The 16,820-nt window shown below is 44.2% G+C and overlaps 1 protein-coding gene across 2 annotated transcripts in view; it reads left to right on the top strand.

Annotated features, from left to right (window-relative positions):
* LOC147691858 (integral membrane protein GPR137-like) overlaps positions 1-16,820 on the top strand; it is a 99,087-nt gene that overhangs the window by 20,600 nt on the left and 61,667 nt on the right. The window contains exons 1-2 of one of the 2 annotated variants that reach the window (XM_086938134.1): positions 4,763-4,876; positions 12,290-13,456. In XM_086938134.1, the coding sequence (XP_086794260.1) occupies positions 13,085-13,456 (372 nt within the window). In that variant the 5' untranslated portion in view covers positions 4,763-4,876; positions 12,290-13,084. Of the gene's footprint in view, positions 1-4,762; positions 4,877-12,289; positions 13,457-16,820 lie in introns of those variants that run through there. The other variant, XM_086938135.1, reaches the window with a different exon arrangement.

Below are 16,820 nucleotides of genomic sequence, written 5' to 3'. Positions count from 1 at the left end.
GGTGGTGGTGGATGCAGTGGATGTGGTGGTGGTGGTGGTGGATCCGGTGGTGGTGGTGGATGCGGTGGATGGGCTGTTGGTGGTGGATGCAGTGGTGGTGGTGGATGGGGTGGTGGTGGTGGATGTGGTGTTGGTGGATGCGGTGGTGGTGGTGTATGTGGTGGTAGTGGATGCGGTGGTAGATGTGGTGGTGGTGGTAGATGTGGTGGTGGTGGTGGATGTGGTGGTGTTGGTGGATGTGGTGTTGGTGGATGTGGTGTTGGTGGATGTGGTGTTGGTGGATGTGGTGTTGGCGGATGTGGTGTTGGTGGATGTGGTGTTGGTGGATGTGGTGTTGGTGGATGTGGTGTTGGTGGATGTGGTGTTGGTGGATGTGGTGTTGGTGGATGTGGTGTTGGTGGATGTGGTGTTGGTGGATGTGGTGTTGGTGGTGGATGTGGTGGTGGTGGATGTGGTGGTGGTGGATGTGGTGGTGGTGGATGTGGTGGTGGTGGATGTGGTGGTGGTGGATGTGGTGGTGGTGGATGTGGTGGTGGATGCGGTGGTGGTGGTGGAAGTGGTGGTGGTGGAAGTGGTGTTGGTGGTGGATGTGGTGGTGGATGTGGTGGTGGATGTGGTGGTGGATGTGGTGGTAGGTGTGGATGTGGTGGTGGTTGCGGTGGTGGATGTGGTGGTGGTGGTGGATGTGGTGGTGGTGGTGGATGTGGTGGTGGTGTTGGTGGATGTGGTGAAAGTGGTGGTGGATGTGGTGGATGCGGTGGATGTGGATGTGGTGGTGGTGGATGCGGTGGATGTGGTGGTGGTGGATGCGGTGGTGGTGGTGGTGGATGCAGTGGTGGTGGTGGATGGGGTGGTGGTGGATGGGGTGGTGGTGGATGGGGTAGTGGTGGTGGGTGTGGTGGTGGGTGTGGTGTTGGTGGGTGTGGTGGTGGATGTGGTGGTGGTGGATGTGGTGGTGGTGGTGGATGTGGTGTTGGATGCGGTGGATGTGGTGGTGGTGGATGCGGTGGTGGATGTGGTGGTGGTGGAAGTGGTGGTGGACGTGTTAGATGTGGTGGTAGATGTGGTGAAAGTGGTGGTGGATGTGGTGGTGGATGTAGCAGTGGATGTCATGGTGATGGTGGAGGTGATGGTGGATGTGGTGGTGGATGTGGTGGTGGATGTGGTGGTGGATGTGGTGGTGGATGTGGTGGTGGATGTGGTGGTGGATGTGGTAGTAGTGGTGGTGGATGCAGTGGATGTGGTGGTGGTGGATGCAGTGGTGGTGGATGCAGTGGTGGTGGTGGTGGATGGGGTGTTGGTGGTGGTGGATGCAGTGGTGGTGGTGGTGGATGGGGTGGTGGTGGTGGATGGGGTGGTGGATGTGGTGGTGGTGGTGGGTGGTGTGGTGGTGGTGGTGGGTGTGGTGGTGGGTGTGGTGGTGGGTGTGGTGGTGGGTGTGGTGAAAGTGGTGGTGGATGTGGTGGTAGAAGTGGTGGTGTATGTGGTGGTGGTGGATGCGGTGGTGGATGTGGTGGTGGTGGTGGATGTGGTGTTGGTGGATGCGGTGGTGTTGGATGTGGTGGTGGTGGGTGTGGTGTTGGATGCGGTGGATGTGGATGTGGTGGATGTGGTGGTGGTGGATGTGGTGGATGCAGTGGATGTGGATGTGGTGGTGGATGTGGCGGTGGATGTCATGGTGGATGTGGAGGTGATGGTGGATGTGGTGGTGGATGTGGTGGTGATGGTGGATGTGGTGGTGGATGTGGTGGTGATGGTGGATGTGGTGGTGGATGTGGTGGTGATGGTGGATGTGGTGGTGGATGCGGTGGTGGTGGTGGTGGATGCGGTGGTGGTGGTGGTGGATGCAGTGGTGGTGGTGGATGGGGTAGTGGTGGTGGGTGTGGTGGATGTAGTGGTGGTGGTGGAGGTGGTGGGTGTGGTGGATGTGGCGGTGGATGTGGCGGTGGATGTGGCGGTGGATGTGGCGGTGGATGTGGTGGTGGAGGATGTGGTGGTGGAGGATGTGGTGGTGGAGGATGTGGTGGTGGAGGATGTGGTGGTGGAGGATGTGGTGGTGGAGGATGTGGTGGTGGTGGATGTGGTGGTGGTGGATGTGGTGGTGGATGCGGTGGTGGTGGTGGTGGATGGGGTGGTGGTGGTGGATGGGGTTGTGGTGGATGTAGTGGTGGTGGGTGTGGTGGATGTGGTGGTGGGTGTGTTGGTGGATGTGGCGGTGGATGTGGCGGTGGATGTGGTGGATGTGGTGGTGCATGTGGAGGTGGATTTGGAGTTGATGGTGGATGTGGTGGTGGTGCATGTGGTGATGGTGGATGCGGTGGTGGATGTGTTGGATGTGGTGGTGGATGTGGCGGTGGATGTGGTGGTAGGTGTGGATGTGGTGGTAGGTGTGGATGTGGTGGTAGGTGTGGATGTGGTGGGTGTGGTGGGTGTGGTGGATGTGGTGGTGGTGGTGGTGGATGTAGTGGTGGGTGTGGTGGATGTGGTGGTGGTGGGTGTGGTGGATGTGGTGGTGGTGGGTGTGTTGGTGGATGTGGTGGTGGATATGGTGGTGGATGTGGTGGTGGATGTGGTGTTGGATTACATTGAACCCGCATGCATCAAGTGCGGATTATACAATATAAAATGATTTATTTTGCGCTGACTCGCAACCTTAACCAGCCATGATCATTTAGAAATAAATAAGACTATCCACTTAGCTGTGTGAATACAGCACATTCTACAGCCGATTAATAAAAAGTCACCAACACAACTAAATAAAGAGCATGAAAAGACAAATAAGAAAGCTGGTGAAAAAGAAAACACATTGCCCAAAAAATAGTGCTTCTGCAAACTGCATATATTGTGCAAAAAGAAACGGAGCATTACTGACAAAGACCAATAACTTACTTAACAATTCTTTTAAGCTAAAGAAATCCATTGCAGCGCACGTTCAGTGACTAAAAATTGAAATCAAAGCAACCACATTCATCCATCAAAAGAACAGCTCAAGAAGGCTGTATGGTGGGCATCGTAAATAAAAAGTGCACTTTACATGGCCGGCCGGCCGTGAAACTGAAAGCACGGCCAACTAAATAAAGAGCATGAAAAGACAAATAAGAAAGCTGGTGAAAAAGAAAACACATTGCCCAAAAAATAGTGCTTCTGCAAATGCGACACGGCGGGCAGGGGAGGGGGCGGAGCGGGGAGAGCGGCATGAGGGTGTGAAGCAGCAGGGGCCTCAGACGCGGCCGCCTTTGATGTGGTAATGCAGGCAAGCGGCTGGTGGCATTGTGCACGCGCTTTCACATGCACTGCAAGAATCGCCTGGGAATCGCCTGATCTCGGTAAGCTCTGTTTAAGCTGCTATATATCGAGCTCCCGCTCAATGCGCATGCGCATTGAGATAGGTCGCTCGACCTAAAAAAGGATTAAAATAGGCTAGAATGTAATGCTAACAACAGTGTTATTGGTTGAGCCACCTCGCAAAGTTAAAAAAAACAGCTGAATGCCCTTGGTGCATTCTATTTGTCCCTGCATCTACATTGGTAAGATGCTTCATTCAGAGCTCAATTTGCCAAACTTCTTCAGGATCTATAATCCAACTGGTGAACCTTCAAATGTTGTGTTCCACTATTCTATGGAGAACAGTGTCGGTCACTCAGTGCTTTTGTGCCCTTCTTATAGTGCAGATATATTGGTTGCGCTCAGAAAATTATTATGCCTCTTTCTTCCAGTGGGAATAGGAGACAAAAATGGCATCTTGGTAATGATCACAAAATCTGTGGGTACAAGTGTCTTCGTGAACCACTGCAGACCAACTCTCACTGTGAGTATCCATGTGTACAATTTTCCTCATGCTCATCAACAAATAGGTACCCCTGTATAATCTGTTCCGGCCACCCTAATATAGATGAAAACATGCAACTCGGAAGAGTAGAGGTACTTGTCTCAAATCACCTGCACAGCGTGCATTCTTTTACCATACATTTGTCGTCATGGGTGAGTATGTGTTGCAGTTTGTGTGCTCATGCAAGAGTGTGTTGCCCACCCCCAAAGTACAGCAAATGGGTTATTTTTCCTGTGGTATAACTGAAGAGCAGAAGTTAAGGGTTGTTTCTGCTTTATTTCCTGCATTCCGTGTATTACATGAAAGAATAATCTTTGGCACAAAAAAGCTTTTATCGTGCTGGCGGAGGGCCGTCTACTGACCTCACTCAGCTGTTCCCTCAGTCTCCCGTAGTGCCATAAATCTGCTCCTTCTGCTGTTGCAGAAGACTATAAGACCTAACTGTTGATTCCTGTGTAAATTAGGCCTTGGCAAGCATATCCTTTTACATTTACCTTTTCCTTTTTTTAATTCTGTTCCGAGTTTACTGACTGAAAAGTATTTGAAAAATAACCGGTGCCATTTATAAAGATTGAAAACATCAAATTCAGTCAGCATTTTCGAGATACCACAAGGCCTAGCGTTGTGGAGTTTAGAGTCCAGGGGTGGAGCGGGCAGGTTTTTTTTCTCCGAAAAAGAAGGGCATCACCCTATCAAATACTGTGTCATAAACAGTTTGAAAGTATTGTATGAGTGACTAGGAAGCCAGTGGGGTTTCTCGAGGTTTGAGATAGCTCGATATAATCAATCTAGAAAATGTGCAGACTGTAAATAACACAGTAATGTTCTGATTCTTATATAGTGTTGAAAACAATGCAGAATGACTGAACTGAATCTATAGCTTATTTGGTGGTTACCTATACCTCAGATGCCTTAATGGCTGTTTAACATCAGACTGGTGTGCACCAGGACGTGTTTGAGAGGCAGTAGAGTGATTTCTAATGACCTGCTGAAAAACCAGAAGAACAGCCACTTCATCTATTGATGGAGCTTAAAAGGAATACATTGGTACCTAAATAACAGGAAATGTTTTTCTCACTTTAAATGATGTGTTGAGTGTGCATCCTTTTCAGTACGGAGACAGTGAATAATCTTGTGTGGTTTATATGCTGGCGTTTACCCTGAAGCGGTTATATAGTCACATCACTGAACATTGGATTATGTATCCGATCCTTATCTTCATTGCTATACAAACTTTTCAAAAGTTGAGTGTGTATGTAAATAAATACATTTAATTAGGTTGTGACATATATAGTCTTACTCTAAACCTCTGTGTTAATAACAACGTGATAAGTAGAAACATGTTTCATAAAAACCTGCTGCTACACAGTAGGAAGGAATTTGAATTGAAATGCAGGGGAGAAACGGACAGAGTCTTTACAAACACCTAACAAGTTTATGGACTTCGGTGGTTCTTCTATGTTAGCTTGAAATTGAGGGAGGCCAGACACAAATTAACTCTTGACAATCCTAATGTTGTGGCAGGAAGACATTTCCCTTGTGACTACAAGTGTTGTTATCCGAGCCTGCAGTTATTGTCTGTTTTATAAAAAGGGAACTGAAATCAGCCCGATATGTGTTTGGAATAATTTTTAGATTTGAAGATCCAATCACAGTGTTTGTGAGGTGATCGTTGAGATTTTATTTGTGAAATTGTACATCCAGCAATACAGTGAATCGAGTAGGAGTTGAAAACTGAGCAGTAAATAACTTCTAGTAAACAAAGAAACAAAAGCATAAAACTTAAAATAAATAAATAGATTATTTGTGTCTGGCCGCGCATTTTTTTGTCTTCTATCGAGAGGTTTGGTACTACGTATGTTTGATTTTTGGTACCAAAGACATGGTGGTTTGCAATGTAACTTGGTGTGAGTGGATTGCTTGATGGCTATTGTATTGTAGCAGTGCAGCAAAGTGGCCAATTGCTTGAGTGAACATTTATTTAAAATGTGTTTACATGTAGTTATCTACTTGACTACCTTTCAGTTTCATTGTGAAATAGTAAATTTAAATATGCACTGACAGAATATGTTCCTGCGTTTTTCTCAAATGTCTTCATATAAGGTCTCTCTTAAGTCAGTGTTCCTTTTTTGATACTATGTCTAGAATACCGGGGCTTTGGGATGATTTCCAAGTCATTTCTCTGGGGAATCAAGTGCATAGGCCAAGATATCCCAGTGGGCCACTGAGAGCATATGAGACTTCAAAGATGTGATAGCCAGTGGTCAGTCGAAGTGGCTCTTCGTGACAGCAAACATGCTAATATCCACGAGTTGCTTTCAGCTTCTGCTGCAGAAATTCATATTTTGACCAGAGATCTAAAAGCCCTATTCAAAAGAGTTTTACGATAACTTGACCAGGTTGTGGGTGCCTCTTTGGTTGCGTATAAAGCATCGCAGAGAGTTGTTGAATTTTTTAAAACAGTAAATGCTGAAACAAATGCTTACAGCTCTTTTAAAGAGAATTGTAACTATCATTAGGAAACTGTAGCCCGGTAGTGGTCAGCATTTCTGCCCTCACTCCACCTCCTCCCTTTAACCTCCTGGTTACGTCAGGACAACAGCAGCAGGCCCTGATCAAATTCCCATTGAATTCTATAAAGTATTTTGGGATTCCTTGAGAGAAGAAATGGTGAAGGTGATGCAAGGTGCACAACTGGGCATAACATCGCCTAAATCATGGGGGGGCGCAGAAGTGGTCGTAATATTAAAAAAGGGTAAAAAGCCGGAGGAACCAGGCTCGTACAGGCCTATAACCCTACTTAATGCAGACGCAAAAGTCTTCTCTAAAGCCTTAGCATCAAGGCTGGCAAGAATTATAGATAAAATCCTTAGCAGCTGTCAACACGGTTTTATACCAGGGAGAGGAACCACCCACCATATACGGAAGGCAATAACTCTATTTGACGTTTCGGCAGTCACAGGGGACCCGATCGCAGTGATGTTACTCGATGCAGAAAAGGCATTCGATCGGGTCTCCTGGAGCTACCTTTGGTACGCACTAGCTAGAACAGGAATCAAACAAGGTTTTATTAAAGCCATACAAACTCTTTACTTAGAACCAGTAGCGACACTAAGAGTGAACAGTGGAAACACAGGAAAATTCCATATAAAAAGAGGTACCAGACAAGGGTGCCCTTGCTCACCCTTATTGTTCGCTATATATATGGACCCGCTTATACGTAAAATAGAGGCATCAGCGATGATAACACCAGTTATAACGCTTATCGGGCAATGTAAAATCTTAGCCTACGCAGATGACATCGCTGTTATCTCTCCAAACCCATCTGAAGCTATAGAACACCTTGAGCTTGAGGCGATGAAATTTGGAAGAATCTCGGGATACAAATTAAATACAACAAAAACACAGATAATTAAAAACTCGTATACTACATGCTCAGACAACCGAGTAATCCAAGAAGGTACATATCTAGGGGTTACCATAATGGCAGACTTGGATAACTTGGTGGAAAGGAACATTTCCCCTTTAATTAAGAAGGTGGAGAAAGACCTGGATAGATGGGATAATTTACACCTCTCAATAGTGGGAAGATCTAATATAGTAAAAATGATTATCCTTCCAAAATTTCTATATCTATTTAGGGCAATACCGCTTTTCTTCGATAATAAAATATTTAAAAAATTAGAGAGTATGCTAAATAGATTTCTTTGGGCAAAAGGGAAAACGAGAAGGGCTCTTAGATACATGACATTGCCAAGAGAAAGGGGAGGTTGGGGAGTCCCAGATTTAAAATCCTATTACTGGGCGGCGGCTTTACAGAATATGGCTGGTTTAATGGGAGGTGAACAGGGCAGTGTAGGAGAGGAGTGGAGTAAATATGGATCATTAGCAATCTATGGCCTAACTTTGGGAACGGAAGCAAAGGATGTTCTCCTGAAATTCACAGAGGCTAGTTATTACAAGAGGACAAAGTTCAAGATAATAATAGCAGCATTCGAAATTTGGAAAAGTTTTGCTAAAAAAATTGGCTTGGGAAAATTTAATTCTTATACGAGATTACTACATAATCCAACTCTCCCACAAGATATTTTTTCGGGACCTATAATGGTAGAGTGGGAAAACGGGAATCAGAAACATTGGAGATATTAGGGGGGAACATTGTTTTCTACAATTCAAAGATCTGCAAGATAGATATAACCTAGAAGCAAGGCAATTTTTTAAATTTCTGCAGATTAGGAGTTTCCTCCTGGCAAAGAAAGGTGGTGTTCTGGGATTCAGGCGTAATGCTATAATGGAAATTATTCAGAAAGGAGAGGATTGCACAATTAAAAGATTGTATGCTGAATTGATGAAAGTAAAACAAGATGATCATCAAAAGTGGAGTGAAAAATGGAGGGATAATCTTACAATTAGTTTTGAAAGCTTTGGTATCTCTCTAGAAATGGGGAAATCATTACTATGTGCTGCACCATTACAGGCTCAACACTATAAAACACTTTACCACCTGTATTATACACCGGCTAAAATAGCTCAATGGGGAGGGTTAGTGGGTATTACATGCTATAGGTGTGGAAGCTCGGATGCTGACTTGGAACATGTATTTGCTTTATGTCCTCGTTTAGATTTATTTAAAAAGGAAATCGAATGTTTTATAAGTAAAATTGTAGAAAGCGAAATTGTTCTAACCCCAGGAACTATCCTATTAGGAGTAAATGTTGAGGATATACGTTCTTTTCGTGGGAGGGAATTTTTGTTTGTTGCTATGTCTATCATGAGATTATGTATAGCCTCTGCATGGATAGATCCTGTACCACCTACCTTCCATAAATGGCTGGCTAAGTTACTAATAATGTATAAAATGGAGAAAGTGATATATGCAAGGAAGGGAAAAAAGGGCAGGAAGTTGGGGGATATAATATGGGATCCTATAACTCGATGGAAGGAGGAATAATAATGAGAAATGCTGGATTGCCTACAGACAGGAAATATTAACTTGGTGCAAATACAATATTGATGTTGTTCAATATGAAAATACATGTTGCATTTATTAATGGTATTTTTTATGATCTAATTTGTGTTCTACTTTATTTTTGGAAATTCACCCTCACCTGCTGATGATCCAGTCATTGTTTCTTATTTTGATTTATGAATTATTGGTATATACTTTTTCTCCTCTAATCTTTGGTTTGTATCAATGATGCCGTGCTTTGTATATAAATGCAAAATACTTCAATAAAAATATTTTAAAAAAAAAAAAGGATAACATTTTGAAGCTGTGTTGTGGATCCCTGCTTAATAATATTTTTAAATGAAGGTGGTCCTTCTCCGTTTTAGATTTCACTGAGTAGTTAATGAAGGGCTTGCATTTTACTTTTGAGATATTTGAAAACGGGGTCCTGTGGAGCAGGTTCCCCACTTAATCAGATTTGGTTTCACCCTTCTATTGGAACGAAGGGTAAACTGAACAATCTATCCAAAAGAAACTCATGTTGCTGCTTATGAACATCCAGGCTACTTTTGACAGTGTGGACAGGCATGTTGTTTTACCAGAGTTAAGAGCCAGACCGAGCTGCTTCCTCCAAAAGCAAACTTCCCCACCTTTGGTAGCAGGATATGACGTCCCCCCACCGCACCAGACTAATGGATGTATAATTACACCGCGCACTGCCGTGACGTCAGGATGTGAGTATTGCGCAACGTGAAATATTCATAATGAAACATTGTTGCACTGTGCAGTGCGCCTGCCAGCAGCCTTGACTGCAAGACTCAAGCCTGCATGGAAACAGCGCGCCCGCCACTGGCGGTCCGCTGACACACTGTAACTCCATGATATAGTTTAGGCAGAGCTTCAGTGAGGCTGCTGAAGCACTATGCATATGCGTGACAATGCAGTTCAGTGCGGTGATTCGGAGCGCCACACTGAAATGCGTTAGTCTAACGCATGATGCGTGATACTTGGCAGGACTTCGGAGTTTAAGGAATATTTCAGCTTTTACTCCAATATGCATCAGCCACTGTTGTGAAACTGTAATAGAGAAAGGTACGCTCACATGCAAGATTGACGTAACTAATGGTTTACAGCAAGCATATGGGCAAGGCCCACTCTTGTTTAACAGACATTGCAGATATTTTTAGATTAGTGGGAAATTCATATTGCTTCCTCCTCGCATGGGTGATCCTCATTTACTTTTTAATGGATGCAGATAAGGTTTTACGTATAGGATGGCAGTGGGATATCTAAGACAATTGTGGGTTTTTTATCAATATTTTGTAATCTGCAATTATGTTATTGGGTCCGCTAAGACAAAAACATATTTTTTTATGACCAATAATCAAATTATCCTAATAATGTAAGTGGTTTGAAGGGCGAAGCTATGATACTGCTTTGCAGTTGCAAAGCATGCTATTTGCAGGCTTTGAAAGATTTTTTTTTGCAGTGTAATTAAGATACGTTGGAAGTTAGAGCTGCCCTTTGTGACTCCTTCCTAATCACAATAGGAGGGGACATGAAAGGGGCGACCTCCCCTCTTACTTTCAGGTCCAAGTGCAATGTTTTATGTTTGTGACCACATTTGCAGTTTCAATGCATTGATCATTTACCAACACCAAAGATGGAGTAGAAACTGACTTGTAAAGTGGAAAAGGTCCACCTTGTTAAATGTGGCAGCAGCTGGCTCGGCTGGAGCAGGTAGTCTAACCACAAAACCCTGTTCCTTTGAGAGACAGGGTTGTTTAAATAAAATAAATGTTCACATCTAGGAAATGCGAACGCAGGGATGGATGTCTGCTGTCTTCGTAGGTCTAAATCCATGCATTCTGCCATTCGTAGGAGTTGTAAAATGCTCTACCCTCATGAAAATTAACGCAGAAGGAGGTATTGCGATCTCCTTTGAATTTACATTTTGAAGTGCAACAGAATAATACATTAGTCGTATTGTTGAATTAAGCCCAGGCTGCAAACAACTCAGTGCTTTTGCACACCAACTGAAATTGTGCATGGACTTCGTACAGCAGGCATAGGAATAGAAGAGGTCTCCCAGCATACCTATTTGGAAATTATTTTTTGTAACAATGTGAATTAAAATGTGCATTTTGAAGGTGTAAAGGCAAAGCAAAAGTAAGCAGTAATCTGGGACACTGTTTTATTAGGGAAAAGGGAGCAGCCAGTTCTACAAAAAGGATAAAGAACTGCTTCTTTATCTCCTCTGACCCGGTTTGGGCGACAAAAGCCTGAGGTATAACGCAAGTCCTGGAGTGTTCTCTTTGGAGATGTGCTTTACAGTTCACAATTCATTGTCAATGCAGGCCTTACACACGGACTAGAATTTTATGCGATTCGTTTTTCAAGGTGATAGTGTGATCGGAGTTTTAGTTGTACTCAAATGTTTGGATGCTTCCATCATAACAAAAAGTTGTGGATCTGGAGAACACGGTAATATCAATTCACAATGTAAGGTGCTAGTGATTGCATACAAGAATGCTATGACAGAGCTTTATTGGATATTAAGCACAGTTGCTGAAGGGTGATAGGCTGATGCAGAGGTAAAGCATTACAACAAACCCCTTATTCACCTGGCCATTTGCCAACTTCTGAAGGCCCATCTTTGTGACCTAAATAATAATGTTCTTCATAGGCCATATTTTTCTGCCCAGGGAACAGGGTTTTGATAGACTCGTGTGATTGAGTTTGCGCTGGCACTTTAGGCCATATTGACACAATTCGACACAGTATGTGTCTACTGAATTTAAGGACATTGTATCTTAAGCTGCTATTAAGAGAATCAAGAGTGAGGGTTATCTTTGAAAATATGCTTTAATTTTACTAAGCGATCAAATTAATTTTACAGCCTTAACTTCTCCTATTTTCAAAAGTGTCCCATTTTTAGTAAACCAAATATATATATATATATTAAAAACGGTGTTCTCTGATGTATTGTAAATGGCGAGTAACTTTAAAATCTAGATTTGAACCTTTTTTTGTATTTGGAAAGTTATTGGCTCGTATGTGGAGTATTTTCTTTTTGTAATTAAAGTTTTTTAAATGTTTTTTTTTTTAATTGTGAAATCAAAATGCTAACCGGAGCATAGTTGGATATTTTACTAATAGTAGTTGACATAGCATAGGGCATGCATGCAACTTCATGTCCACATTTATCAATGTTCTTTCGATCCTTTTTTTACGTTTCTTTAAATATTGGCAACATTTACTCAGCCTCTCTCCCAGCAGCACTCCGATCTGACCAAAACCTTAATGAAGTAACCATTCAGTAAATACGGTGAACAACCACAAACACTAGACAGGCATCCATGCAAAGAGTCTGAATGAATGGGAGACTTTGCATTTTAGAAGACCTACATAACTAAACACAAATCAATTCCTCTTGACTGTTTTATTTTTATTAGGTCTTACTTCAATGCTGCTAAGAGAACCTCACCTGATTTTATTCTTTCTTTTTTCAGTCACCTGCTTGGAGGTCATGTGGTGGAGCTCCTGGTTGTGAGAGCAGCAGTCCTGTCTGGCTCGAAAACTGGAGTCATAGCGGGCCGTTGAATACGGCATCCTGATCTCGGCACACAGGGAACTTGTTTGCTTTAAAAGAATCGAAGGGCTGTGCTTGGAACAGTGCTTAGTTTTCAGCATGCTGGGAGCCAGTGTCTAGTGGCTTGCTACTGATTTGGACTGAGCTGAGCAGCGAATCACTTGACCACATTTAACCTGGAGATTTGGACTTCACATTTGGTAAAGCCTCTTGTCCTGTTCCCTTCTGGATAAAGGGGATATGGATACATTGTAGCCAGGTGCCTGTGTAGTGCCAAACACTTTTGGGGGCTAAAGTGAGCCAACAGTGGGGTCTCCAGGCACAACATTGATGGTTCATTTGAATTTGAGTGTTGGCTTGTTCAAAACAATTCACCCACTCTTCCTTTTCGGCTTCTGTCTTTGGCCAAGAGTGTGGATCTTTTCTTCATAAGGAGCTGCTGTGGCCAAAATACACCCATGGACAGGACTGGGACTCGTAAACCTGTAGGTGATTCATCCTGCGAAGTCCTCATATTCTGCGCATTCATTATGCAGCTTCGATATAGCTCTGGTGTGTCGGTGGCTGAGTATATGGCTCATCTTGTACATGGAGTTATGGTTTTGGATAACATTTCTTTACATTTATTTTAAGGACCTCTCTCTTTGAAGCATATTGAGCGGTATCCTATGCACTTTCTATTTTAGATTTCCTGGCCTGCGAGGAGCTCCCTGATATGCATAGAACTCCTCCCTCAAACAATCTCTCAGAAATGGTACCTCCTGAGCCTTTGCATCCGGCTTTACCACCAGCAGTTAAGATTGGCCTTACCTCACTGTACATGACGCTGTACCTCCTGCTTTTTCTGTTTATCTACACCCAACTCTGGCTGGTGCTGCTTTACCGGCACAAGAAGCTGAGCTATCAGACAGTGTTCCTCTCACTCTGCCTCCTCTGGGCGGCACTGCGGGCAACCCTCTTCTCCTTCTACTTCAAGAACGCGCTCCAGGCCAACCATCTCTGCCCTTTCCTTTTTTGGCTCCTGTACTGCTTTCCGGTGTGCTTGCAGTTCTTCACGTTCAGCCTGATGAACTTGTACTTTGCCCAGGTAATTGTGGTGGGTGGCATGGGGCTTAAGTCCTCAGCTGTGGGAGGTACCGTTAAATGTCTGTAAATGAGCATGTTCAATGGTATGTATCAGACCAGGATTACTAATTTCTGTCGATTTCTGATGCTTCCTCTTCAGCCTCTGAAAACCCATGACTTTCTGTGAGCTTATTTGTGAGTTGCTTCGTACACACCTTGAGCCTCTGAGTGCACCTTGGAGTGCTTTGGATGGCACCACCGGCGTTACCTGTATCTGTCTCTTCAGTTTCTGATTCTGTCTGTGTATCCCTTATTTCTGTTTCTGTTCCATCCTCTGGTTTTTCCTATTTTGTTTTCATCTAGTTATTTCCTGATTGTAATCCTACAGTGGAGCGATTCTGACCCTGTCTAAGGCCCTAGATTTAGAAGTCGATTATTCCCCTCTTTAAAAAGAAGCAAAGGCAGACGATTCGAGCAGCCACATGGTGTGAGCTGATAGCTGGATACGATATAGAAGGATGATTTCTGGTAAGTAGTGGCAGTGGCACTGGATTGAACATGTCTAAGTTGTAGATAACCTTCTTGATTTTGTGTCCTGATTGGAAGACCAGAACTAGTTAATGCATCTTTGACACTGAAGTTGTTGAAATTGATTTACTTTATTGGATGTTAAACACCATTCAATACCACAGACCTTGAGCTTGAAGGAATACTCTTGAGCTAAGAACGTACCCAGTCAAAACAGTAGCTTAAGAGTTGTAGCATAGTCAAATGCTGTTCAGTTTTATTTACTGCTAGAATATGATTACAAGCAAAGCTTGTTTGAGGCCCAATAACATAACATGTATTTATAAAGTGCACTTTTGCATCTTGTCACTGAATAACAGATGTTTGTTACCCAGCTCATTGGTGGTCCTTTTATTGACCGACGATTGATGACGAGTTGAGTGACCTCCCCAGTATTCGGATCAGTGACTCTGAGGTCAAAAACACATTCCTGGAGTGGATCTATTGGTCGACTGAGCAACCATACCATACCATACCATTTATAGAGTGCACAGCTACCACCAACGGCGGTGTCTCAGCGCAAAGTAGCAGCGGGTCAGGCAGGGGGAAATGAGACTGGCTAGGGCAAATCAAACAGACCGTTTTTATGCCTTTCTGAAGAAGGATTCCGATTCGGCTTTACCCAGGTAATTATGCAAAGCATTCCAAAGCGCAGCTGTTTTTACAGCAAAGGCTCGCCCACTGATCCTGTCTTTAGCAAAGCGAGGGGTGTGGAGAAGCATCTGAGAGTTGGATCGCAAGGTCCTGTTCTGATGGTATTTCTGAAGTCTTTGTTTTGAGTAACCTGGACCTCTGTCTCTTGTGGCTCCATAGGCAAGAAACCTAATTCACTTCTCCTTTTCACTGGAAGCCAGTGCAGGCTGGGCAAGTGGGGAGAAATATGATGTCAGAGAGGCACATTTCTGATGAACCTTGCTGTGGTGTTCTGGATTGTCTGAAGTCTTTGTTGGGTTAGATAAGCGGGGAGACCCAAATAAAGACTGTTGGCATAGTCTAGCTGAGGTGTAATGAGAGCATGTACTATAGTAGCGAGACAGTCAAATGGCAGCAGAGGGAGAAATGTGCCCAAGGTCTTGAGTTTCTAAAAGCACGATCTGGAAATTGGAACAAACTGGGCTTGCATGGCAGTTTAGAGTCTAACTTAAAGCCTGAGTTTCTGGCTGAGGTGACCAGGGTGAGGGGGGATTCAGCTGCGTCCGGGGTGAAGGTTGATTAAAAAACATCACCTATGTTTTATCAGTGTTTAATTTAAGGCAATTGTCCGTCATCCAGAAGGCAATCTTGGTTAGGCACTACCTGAAGCTGTCGAACGTAGCCTTTGCAGTGTGCTTAAATGTAAACACAAGCTGCGTATCATCAGCATATGAAATCATTCTCACTCCACAGTGTTCCGATGCAAAGGGAGCAAGTAACATTAAACCGGGAGGGGCTCAGTGCCGAACCCTGTGACACTCCACACATGATGGGGTAGGGAGAGGAGGCATGAGGGTGCAGAAAGACCTGCTGAGACCGTGTATCCAGAAATGAGCGGAACCAGTTCAAGATGGTCCCCGAAATACCCAGTTGAGCTAGACTGTCTAAGAGAATGGAGTGAGAGGCCGTATCAAAGGCTGCGGAAATGTCCAACAGCACTAGCATGGCACGACTCCCATGGTCTAGGGATTCTCAGATGGTTTCTGCCACTTCCAATAGAGCAGTCTCAGTACTGTAGCCTGTCCTGAAACCCGACTGGGAGTCATGAAGAAGTTTGTTGGACTCCAGGAAGTCAGATAGCTACCTCTGGACTTCCTTCTCCAGAATGTTTGCTGGAGCGGGTAGGAGCATAAATGGGCCTATAGTTCTTGAGGATGCCTGGATCTACGTCTTCCTTTTTAAGAATTGGCAAGACAAATGTTTTTTTCCTTTCAGGGGGTTAGCTGCCTGACGTCAGCGATTCATTCCAGATATCATTTAAGTGAGGATTGATCAGAGGAGCGAGCAGATTAAAAAAATCTAGCTGGACAAGGATCAAGAGGCAAGCCTGATTTAGTTCTCACTAGGTCTGACCGGGACAGTTCCGGACAGAAAGACCAAAATTCAGACCAGGAGCCAAAGAAGGGGAAGTGCAAGCCTCTGATGCAGCGAAGGAGGAGTATATAGATTGAACCTTCTCCTGGAAAAAGTTTGACAAGTCTCTACATAGGTCGGCTGAAGGCGTGATAGTGCTCAGAGTAGGATGAGGTTTCATAAAGTCTTGTGCTATCTTAAAGACTTGCTTAGACGTGTTGTCTGACTCTTTAATTTGGTTGGCTAAGTAATTCCTGCTAGCTAAGCGTTTGAGGGCATGACTTTTTTTAAGATCGTGTTGTACACACTCTGCGCATCCAGGTTATAAGATTTTCCCCAGATATGCTCCAGCTTTTTACAGGCTCTTTTCTCTGAGCAGAGCTCTGAAGAAAACCAGGGGGCGGAAGGCTTTTTCCTAGCAAGTTTTACCGTTTTAATAGGAGCAATGGTATCAAGGGAGGTGGTGACCCACTCATTAAAGGAAATTGCATCCACGCACGGGTCACCTGTTCTGAAGGGAGGGTCCAAAGGACTCAAGCAAAACCTTCTTCCAGTTTCTCTTCCTTATGGTCCTAGAACTAGAGTTGAGTATCCCACCTCTTCTAAACAGGTTGAATGGCCCCAACGAGTGGTCCGACCAAATTAATGGCAATAGAGACCCAACCTTAAGTGTGGGGTCGTTTGAAAAGATGAGATCCAACATGTGACCTGCTTGGTGAGTTGGGGCTGTTACCAACTGAGTCAGATTTAGTCCTCCCAACATATCAGCCACA

The sequence above is a fragment of the Lissotriton vulgaris genome, chromosome 9 (assembly GCF_964263255.1).
Source record: "Lissotriton vulgaris chromosome 9, aLisVul1.2, whole genome shotgun sequence".
Classification (NCBI taxonomy): domain Eukaryota; kingdom Metazoa; phylum Chordata; class Amphibia; order Caudata; family Salamandridae; genus Lissotriton; species Lissotriton vulgaris.
This window is presented reverse-complemented; position numbering and strand designations above follow the sequence as displayed.